The sequence below is a fragment of the Pagrus major genome, chromosome 14 (assembly GCF_040436345.1).
Source record: "Pagrus major chromosome 14, Pma_NU_1.0".
In the NCBI taxonomy this organism is placed as follows: Eukaryota; Metazoa; Chordata; class Actinopteri; order Spariformes; family Sparidae; genus Pagrus; species Pagrus major.
Genome location: NC_133228.1, coordinates 22,937,025 through 22,947,276, shown reverse-complemented (window position 1 = coordinate 22,947,276; position 10,252 = coordinate 22,937,025). Strand labels below are relative to the sequence as shown.

The 10,252-nt window shown below is 41.7% G+C and overlaps 1 protein-coding gene across 1 annotated transcript in view; it reads right to left on the bottom strand.

Annotated features, from left to right (window-relative positions):
• Positions 1-3,503: 3,503 nt before the first annotated feature.
• The window catches only part of celf2 (cugbp, Elav-like family member 2), a 217,114-nt gene continuing 210,365 nt past the window's right edge, over positions 3,504-10,252 (bottom strand). The window contains exons 13-15 of the mRNA XM_073480483.1: positions 9,300-9,443; positions 5,939-6,111; positions 3,504-3,741 (exon numbers count right to left, since the gene is read on the bottom strand). Coding sequence (XP_073336584.1) covers positions 5,984-6,111; positions 9,300-9,443 — 272 coding nt within the window. The 3' untranslated portion in view covers positions 3,504-3,741; positions 5,939-5,983. The remainder of the gene's footprint in view (positions 3,742-5,938; positions 6,112-9,299; positions 9,444-10,252) is intronic.

Genomic DNA, 10,252 nt, shown 5'->3' with positions numbered 1-10,252 from the left:
TGAGCCGCTCGACAGAAACTCTCGTTTCCTCACGACCCTTCTTGTGCTTCGACATTGAAACAAAGACAAGATGCTTCACGCTAGACTGTGCAACGTCGGGCTGTGTGCAACTTCGGTGAGATTTTGGCAATTGACAACATCGTGGGGTTTTTTTTTTTGTTTTTTTGGGACGAGTTAAAATGTCTTTCGATCGCAACGGACAGCCGTGCCGCGGGGTCGACTCGAAACAGCGCAGATTTACGCAGCCTCCGCGCACGTAACGAATCATGCGAGTTGTGCAGGAGTGAGGTGACGACGTGAGAGATTTTTTTTTGACGCTGCACACACAGAAAAACTGGTCCGTTAACACTTGATCGGACTGGGACTTCATACAGGTAGTTATGGCTGTTCATGTGTATACTGCATTTAGGTAAAAAGAAGTCTGCTCGCCTCCCTCCATGAGATCAGATAAAGTTTGGTATTGGGTTTGGTCTTCGAGAAGGTAATGAAAGCTGTATTGCCTTCGTCTCGAGCTGTGTGGCTGTTGTTTTTGCCTGCGTGGACCGGGCGGACGTGACCCTTCCTCTCCAACCAACAAGCGCTTTATTTCCCCTGTCGCTATTCCAATAAGACGTCTCCCCACATAGCCCTGTTTCTAATAACCCCGGTTAGCCTGGGAGACAACAACCGAGACGGAGAGCGGCATCCTTCAAACAGACGCCTTGTTTTTCTCTCTCCCCTCCATCACCGCTGCGAGGACAAACGGCCATTTCAGCCTCTCTGCTCCGGCCGACTGGATGAAAATGGCGGAAGAGCTCGACCCGGACTTCTGGACGAGCGGGAGGTTAACGGCACAGGAAAGTGAACCGAGACTTGGCACACATCACTGACTGACTTGACTGACTTGACTGACTGACAACATCTTCTAGTCTTATAATACTGGTACGACGCTCCCTGTTTAAGGCGACTGGTGAGCTTCTGTAGAAAATAATGCTGCCTTTTTTTTTTGCAGAGCGTAAACTAGGCTTTCAGGGAGGGGGTATCGGGGGCAGTTGAATAGACTGACAACACTGTGCCATGTAAACGGCTCGACTATGAGAATGTCAATAACACACTTTGGCATCTAAACATGATTTTGGCCCATTACACCACAAGACCCACACATGGAGAAGTCTTACAACCACTTGAAAAAAGAAAAGGATAAAATCAAACTTGCTCCGGACCGTCCCGCCGCTCTCCTTCCGTTTTCTTACTTTACCGTCCGACGGCGGCGGCAGCGTGTGCTTTTTTCCTCAAAAGATTTCGAGGCTCGTTTTGTGAATGAGCGAGTCTTGCCCTGTGCTTACATCATGAAAGCGAGCACGCTCGTCTTGAGGTGATACACAAAAGTAATGATCCCCGCCGTCTGAGACGAGCGGCGCCCGGCTACAACTCAGGACTGTTTTCAACCCGACAAAAGGGATAAGGGGGATTTGGAGAAAAATAAGGCTTCGCGTATTCCATTTTTTTTTTTTTTCCTTTCCCGGCTGAGGAGCGAGCGGGACAGCGCGCGAGGAAAACAATCAGAACAATACACACCGAAGCCTGACGTCTGTGTTTGTGTCTGCGTGTGCGAGATACTAATAGAGAGAGAGAGAGAACAGGAGTGCAAAGATTTGTGGTAAGGCTTTGATGAATAAAACGGCTGTACAATGGCTAAAAATATCAGTGCGTGATTCTCGCGCGCGCTCGCGCAAGTGTGTGTTTTTTTAAAGTGTGTGCGTGCACGCTGGCGGGGCGGCGGTGGCGGCGGCGGCGGGTTTGCTGTGGAGGCTTTCACACTCAGGGGCTCTCATGCACAACAAGAAAAAAGTAAACTGTGAGGTCTGCACGAGAACGTGTGCGCGTGTGTGCGTGTCCGTGTGTGCGTGTATATAGATATATATATGACACATGGGCACTTTTTTTTTCGATTTTTTTTTTTTTTTTTTTACATCTTTACAAAGAAAGAAAAGCAAACATGACATTTTCAGGCAACAAGACCACAGAATAGCAAGTTAACAAACTCTTTTTTAAATCTATATTTTTAAATATGAGGGATCCATACAAAACACTTATAATAAAATACCCATGTTATCAAATAATTTCACAAGAAATACACTGACGCGCTAGGCAGGAAGTACCTTCAGAATTTGGCACTAAACTCCACTGATCTTGTCTTTTTTTCTTTATAAGACATTTTGCTGAACAACAAAACACATCTAAATATTGTTTCCCACGAGAGAAATAAAATAATAATGACATTGATGCTTCACAAGCTGACATTATATATATATATAGATATATTTATATTTATATATATTTTTAGGAATTTTATATAGCTAATTAACCAACAAGAAATTTAGCAAATAGGGACTCCTTTAAAAAAAAGAAGAAAAATCAAAAGGAAAAAAAAAAAACCCAACAAAGTAACTATTATAGTAATATGAAAGGCTTTTGTCTATTGTTCAAGTAAACTGATTTTTTAGTCTTCTCTTGAAAAACATGAGAACATTTAAGACCGTTAGACTTGTGATGAAACCACAACTAAACTCACGAGAAGCACCGACGTTAACGCAGGTTACAGGTATCTTAGTATTTTTTTTTTTTCCTCTATACATTTAAACAGTAGAAAATATAGGTCATTTCATCATGTGCATTTAAACCACGGATTGTCTATCTGTGAGTCAGTTCAGCAAAAGGTGACACAAGTAGGTAGCATTTCTCCCACCCAAACAGGGCAAATGTCTTTTTTATTTTTACCTTTAAACTACTCTAGAAAAAAGTGGTTCTATATATAGACTTTGAATGAGAAACAGAGCCACTTAAAATGGCCTTATCAAAAAACTTTACACTGCCTGAAAAATGTAAAAACCATTGGAGAGCTCTGAGAGAGTCTAATATTGATCAGACAGTTTTTTACTCAAAACTGTTTGGAAGTAGTCTTATTTTCTCAGAGAAACTGGCGCGGGACTGCTTCTGGCCCGCGCTCAGGTTTTCACCGGCGCCAGAAGCGAGACGACGCGCCAATTCCTGTGGTGAACTTTCAAGTTTACTTTAAATGAAGAAAGAGAAAGAAACGAGAAAAACAAAGAAAAAAAAAAACAGGACATAAAGAAGAAACCAAAACAAATAAAATAAAATGCAAGAAAACATACAGAATGGAAATCACTTTGCCACAGGTTGTTTTTTTTTTTTCTCCAAAAAAGAACATTTGTTTTTCCATTTAAAAAAATCTCAGTCTTTTTTGTTTTTCATATGAATGCAGCTTTATATTATCTTTTTCACATTGATTCATTTATCTCACCCTCCCCTCCCTTTATCGCCTCGCTCCCTCCCTGAAACCCCCCGGATCCAAATGAGGTCACATGCAAAAAAAACAAACAAACAAACAAAAAAAACAAAAAAAAAAAGAGGAAAAACAGAAAAAATCATAAAAATCAAAAGTCCAAAAAAGCTAAAAGTTCAAAAAGGTCAGTAGGCGGCGGCGGAGGAGGAGGAGGAGGAGGAGGAGGAGGAGGAGGAGGAGAACCAGGTTATGATCAGGTGAGCTCGGAAAAGACATCAGAAAAAACAATGACGGGGGAGGAGGAGGAGGACGATGACACTTTTTTTTTTTTTTGTTTGGCGGGGGATTTTTTTCGTTTGTGTTTTTGTTTAGAAAGTTTGTTTTTTTGTGTGTTTGGGACGCCACGGAGACATGCTAGGCAAACGATGAGCTAACAGGCATGGAGATGGGTTGTTCTAAAAGGGGGAAAGAAAAAACAGGGGAGAGGAGAGAGTTACACACAGAGAGCCAGAGCACCACACCACTACAGCAATTTGTTTGTCAAAAAATCAGGAGAAACAACAACAACAACAACAACAACAAACAGCAACAACAACAAACAAACAACAACAATGCAAACCGGCAGAACAGCAACACCACTCACTGAGATCATTGGCAAATTTTTTAGCTTTGATTTTTGTCATTTTTTTTAAAATGATATAATGTTATAGGTCTATACTAACAGGCAACAACACACACACACACACTCACACACACACTCACACACACTCTCACACATATACACAAAAAACAGAGAGCACCCAAAGCTTTATCCATCAGATCCCAGATGGATGTTTGTCATTTGGGAGAAAATAGTCATATATTTTTGTTGGGGGGGAGGGTGGGGTGAGGGGTGTTTTCATATCGGTCTTTTCTTTTTTAAAAAAAAAATCTTTTGGAAGGGTGAGGGTAAAGGGGGAGGGGGGGTGGCGGGGGAGGGGGGGGCGCTACGAACAAACAAAAAAAACGCAAACACTGAAAAAACAAAAAACAAATTTTTTTTAAACAAAAACGCGAAAAAAGGTAGAAGTTTCGACAAGTGAGGAAGAAGTAGTCCCACTACGGATGGAGAGAGAGGGAGAGTGGTAAAAAGAGAGAGAGGTTGGATGGATGATGGATGGATGGATGATGGATGGATGGATGGATGAACAGCACAGGGAGTTGCGTGTGTGGATGAGTGTAATGACACGGGCAGGGTGGAGGTGGAGGTGGAGGTGGCGGTGGAGGTGGAGGTGGCGGTGGAGGTGGAGGTGGAGGGGGTGCGGTTCGGATGGCGGCGGAGCGTGTTGTGATTTCTGCACTGAAAAAACATGAAAAACACCGGAGAACCCAATTCCACGAGACTTCTCCACAAGGGTCTACTTTTAATGAAGCTGTATACTTTATAGGAGTCCAATAACTTAACGATAGGCAATAAATAAAATCCTTTTTTTTTTTCATCTGAGGCAGTAAAAATGTTGTATAAAAATAGAACTGCTTTTTTTACAAATAAAATTTACAGGCCTGTGGCTTTCTGTACTTTGAATTATTTTTTTTTTTTAAATCTTTCAACAAACATCAAGTATTTTCAGTTACCACCTTTAAAACCATAAACTCTTTTTTTTATTATTATTAGAATTATTATTATAGCCTTCATCAAATTCTGGATGTTATTTTGAAAATGTTCTACATGCTGTAATATCCCTTTCACAACAAAGACCAATGTGATCTGACCCAGAAAAGTAGTTTACTAATTTATTTATTTTTTTCATCTTCTGAGAAATAAAAAAACTGTTTCTTCTATTTTCACATAAATAATAAGACGTAGCTGGAGTGTATGTGGTTTTTTTTTTTTCTTCCTTCTTGCGGTGGTGGACTGTAACTGTACGGCAGGCTGACGTCGCCACTGACTATAATGTAAAGAGGCCACTAACGTTTTTTTTGCAGCCTTTGCTCCCGGGTTGCCAGCAGGCATAGAGGGGTTTTGGAGAAGCAGCGGCGGCCTGCAACCAACACCGCGGAGGTCAAAGGTCGAATGTGCATATCTGCGTGCGCGTCAAAAAGAAAAAAAAAAGAAAGAAGATAAAATTGAACCCTTCGCCAGGCCTCGGGTTCACGAGAGAGAGAGAGGAAAAAAAATTAAAAAATCATCATGGCTCCTTTGTCTTTACCTCGGTTCTGACTGTAACTAGTCCTCAAAAATGTATAAATAATCACTGAGAAAGAAAAAAATAACTTTTAAACAAACTTTTTTCTTTTGTAAAAAAGCTACCCAAGATAGCTACTTCCTTCCATTGTAAGAAAAAAAAAAAAAAAAAAAAAAAAATTGCACAAAGTAATGGCGGTAATGGAAGCGTTCATGTGTGTCAAAAAAAATTAATAGTAATAAATAATAATACTTGAAAGCTAACATAAAAATCTTCAAAAAAAGCAAGATAAACAAGAAAAAAAAAACAAGGCGTGTGTGTCTCCCTCAGGGTGGTTGTAGGTCGTCTCCCCCTCCCTCCCACATCCCTCCCTTCCCTCCCATTAACCCCCCCACCCACCCCAGTCCCTGTGTAGAGGTCGTGGCTCGGTTTGCTGTTTTTTTTTTTTTTCATTTTCATTTTTTTTTTCTGTGGGGGGGGGACTTACCCTAGCAGTGCTAACATGGGGAGCAGATAGACCCTAGTGCTAAGATCAGTACGGTTTGCTGTCGTTCTTGGAGCGCTTCAGCTGCACCTTCAGCCGCTTCATGCCGATCTGGAAGCCGTTCATGGCCTGGATGGCTGCCTGTGCCGACACTGGATTGTCGTAGCTGACGAAGCCTGCGGGAGACACCGGAGAAAAGTGGATAGTTGAGTAGGAGACAGACTGAGGAGAAATATCAACTGGTTCTTTTTCCACTTGGCATTAAAGGTCCAGTGCGTAGGATTTAGTGGGATTTAGCGGTGTGGTTGCAGATTGCAATCGATGCCAATCTGCAACCATGCTCGTCTCTCCCTCCCCTGTGGTGGCTGCTAAAAAAATGCCAAATGTGTCCATTACAGGCTACTGTAGAAACATGGAGATGCAAGATGGCGGACTAAATCAAAGAGGACCCACTCCTCTTGATAAATGAGGCTCACTGTAAGGAAGGCTTACAATTGCTGGGTGATTACACAGGAATGAAAACATAATTATCAATATTATATTAAATTTCTGTCCCTAAATCTTCTTAATCTTATACACTGGACATTTAAAACATGAAACCATTGTTTACAATGTTTGTCAGCTAGCTAGCTACATTAGCAAACGTGCGGGTAGGTTACGTGCAGCCGACACATTGTCAAATTTGTACCAGGGAGCATTTTAACACTTTAAATCAATAAATATTGGTATAATTTTATAGTTGCACGACTGAAAGTAAGCTCCAATGCCTGCTACAGCAAGCTAGCAAACATTGCTCACGTCTCCTTGTTGTAAATGCTAGCCAAAGATACGACAGATATCTCACAGCTAGGTAAAAACAGCTACGTGAGTGTCAACAAACCAGTGGCTAAATAGCTGCAAAGCCAACATTGCTAGCAGTTAAAGCTAAATAAAATCCAATATGAGCGATATTACACTGCCTTAAACTTGATAAAACGGTAGCCAGATGTAGATCAAGTCCTCTGCGTTGGCTTCAGTCTGTCAAAATGATTGTATTTACGTGTTTAGATGCCTAATGACCATTTCAGCTAGTTAGCTTGTTCAGTTCTAGTGTTTTCTGGTATTTAACTAAGAAATCCAAGTAGAAATCAAAGATACCAAGTAGAGACGGCGCAGGGTGGTAAAAGTTTGTCAGCTAGCCAGCACAGCCACGCTGTCTTCACTAGCATTTGTGTGCTAATGCTCTGCAATAAATTCTGCTTGGTAAACAAATGTTTAATTTGTATTTTGCCGGTTTAATCCTAATTGTTTCCTCCTCTGTGCCATAAAAACAGGGCTGAACATTTTCCTTCCCATCTGACTCACAATATAAATTACAGGCTGAGACCAACAAGCTTCTCTTTCTTTCTTTTTTACAGCAACTATACTGTCTGAAAATTAAAGTGTAATAATAAACTGATGTTAACATACGACAGCAGGCCCCCTCACCATGTTTCTGCGTCTCAAGATCTGATTTTTTCTAGATTACATTTACATCTACATTAAAATACACCCCTGGTACACAATAAGAGAAGATTAAACTTTAATGACTCCTGGAGGGGAACTTGGTTGTTGCATCAACAAAATAATGAAAGAACAAAGCTACAGTAAAACAAATAGAGGGGCTGCAGTGATACTTCCAATGTGAAGCATCGCGAGTCTGCGAAACAAAAACACACTAAAGCCACAGTTTCTGCTCTAAAAATATTGCATCGACATTTTGACCAACAGCTTGACAAAGGCCACTGTTGGTCAACGTGTTTAAAATGTAGCTTTTGGAGCAGACAGCAAGGTTTCATTGTGTTTTTGCTTTTTGCTGTCTCTCACAAAGCCATCTCTGTGCACACTTCACTTCCCTTTCGTAATATCTGCAACCTCTAAAACTGACAGTAAACTCCTCGTCTCGCTTGTCTCGCATCCATCCTCGCAATCCATTTTCTGACAAGTATCGCTGCTGTCTGTTTGTGTGCTCTTCCCTCCTGGATCCATGCTTGATTTATTCTTGTTTCCCTTAGTTGCTACACAAGGGATGGAGACGCATTATATTTAGGTTTTTGTTGTCAACACGGACAAATGCTATGCAAATGAAAATCTGCAGTACACCTTAATGCATTTCGTCTTGGGTTTGAAGCCTTTTTTGCTCTATTTTTCTACACTCCTATCAGACAGAAGGATACTCGGTGGAAAGGAATCACTTGCTGTCCCAGTTCAGGGCCGGATCCCTTTAAGTACGGCCAATTTTACCCACACATGCGGCCTCTTTTGCCTGGATTTGGAGGACACAAATGGTGTGTCCTTTGCAGCCCTCAGTATCATCCAACTAGCTGGCCTTAAGCTTCGAACGAAAAAATCAAGCTCTACCTACCCCTCTAGGGTCAGTGTTGTGTGGTTAGACTTAAAAAATAAAGCTTGCTGACAACAATTCACATATAATGACATATTTTAACTTTTGGATGTTGTTATCTGACTAAGTTGTCACATCACATAGTCGCGGTTTGATTAGGTTTGTGCCCCAAAACTACTTGGTTAGGTTTAGGAAAAGATCACACTTTGGGTTAAAATAACTACATTCAGTCTTGTAACTTACATAACGTTAAGTGATATACGAGTACGTACGTTAACTTAAGTAACATAACTAAAAAAAAAATCACTCTTAACCCTAACCCCGGTCTCTACTGTATGACCCATCAAACCACCCAGTCACCCCAGGACTTGGATTTTTCTCGTTTTATTCTCTTACACTAGGGGGGCACTTCAAGAAGTGACACTAGAGGGGTAAATACAGCATCAAACTCAAAAGCGTAGGTCCACTTATCAGGCTGCTGTATTTGAGGCGTAAGTATTTTACTATTAAGGATGCCACTGAAGGATGTAAATAATTTAAGTCAGACATAAACCCCACAGGAGCTTGCAACATCCTCACATGTTTTGTCTGCCACTGGCTATCTGAAGGCAAGTTCAAAGAGGTAAACATGTTTGGGTTTACTGTAGGCCTTGAATTAATTTGTACTTTTGGGTGGAAAGTCTTTTGCCATGTTCGCATCATATGGATGGCGTTTGTGAATAAGTTTATATTTTGCGAGTATGTCTGCAGTGCTGAGGTAAATGGTATTTATGAGTCAGAAACTGGGTATTTCAAGAAAATTTCCCCATGACACGAATATGGCATTCAATTCACCCTGGCCTTCATCTGAAAGACATTGTGGGCCGTATCCTTCAGAGTATTAAGCCCCTGAACTGGGACACAGCTAGCAAAGAAAGAAAAGGACAGATAACAGCAGGCGTTTCAGTGTTTGTCCCTTTTTTTTTTGGGGAGGACACACTGTCGCCTGTGCTGCCGCCGTACCGAAGCACTTGCTAAGGTTTGTCTGTTTGTCGATGAAGACTTTGGCAGAGACCACGTTTCCGAAAGGCATGAACATCTGGAGTATGTCCTGGTCTCCAAACTCCTGGGGCAGGTGGTAGATGAACAGGTTGGCACCTTCGGGACCTGGCGGGGACGAGACGCAGAGCAGGTATAAGGTCAGAGTGGTTTTTCATTAAGCAAAGCTGCAGGAGAGGAGCGCTGCATTGTGGCGGCCGGCACCGCTGTGCCGTCGTCAATGCAGCGCGCATCGCGTGACCCTGAGTTTTGTTATTGCTTTTAAATGACATTCTACAATTGTATTGAACATTAAACAAAGATGAAAGCTTTTCGGGCGTTTCATTTAATAATCATATTCCAGCTCTGGAATAACAAGAGTGGTTCCCTGTTCCCTTTCATTTGATTCATTCTTTCAGCCGCATGGCGTCTCTCTTAAGAGGGGTCATAGGTCGCCCCCCCGTTCTACCACACATAGGTCAGAGCTCTCAGATTCATTAAACGCGCTCTCCACTGCTAAATGAAGTCGTGAGGGAGCCTGGTATTTGTCATATCTTTGTCTCCCCGGAGGGCTCTGAACTCCTGGATGGGCTGTCAGAGAAAGAAGAAAAAGGCTTCTTTACAAATGGATCTTTGTTGGAAGCTGAGATGAGTCGCGGACAAACAAACAGTATGTGGCTCTATTTCTCTTTTACTCGACGTTTCATCATCTGGTTTGTATTCAACGGTGTCGCTGAAAGCTTTTTGGGAAAATTGAACTTCAAACATCAGGTTGTGTATGAAGGTGGCACTTTGCAACAGCGCTGATATGTCGGCTGATCAATTTTACATTCTCTCCCCCACAATGCAATAAAATGAACTGTACAGCCGGCAACAAAAATATTGATGATATTCATAGAGAAGTTGGATTAAAACACACATTTTGTGCGACTAAAGTA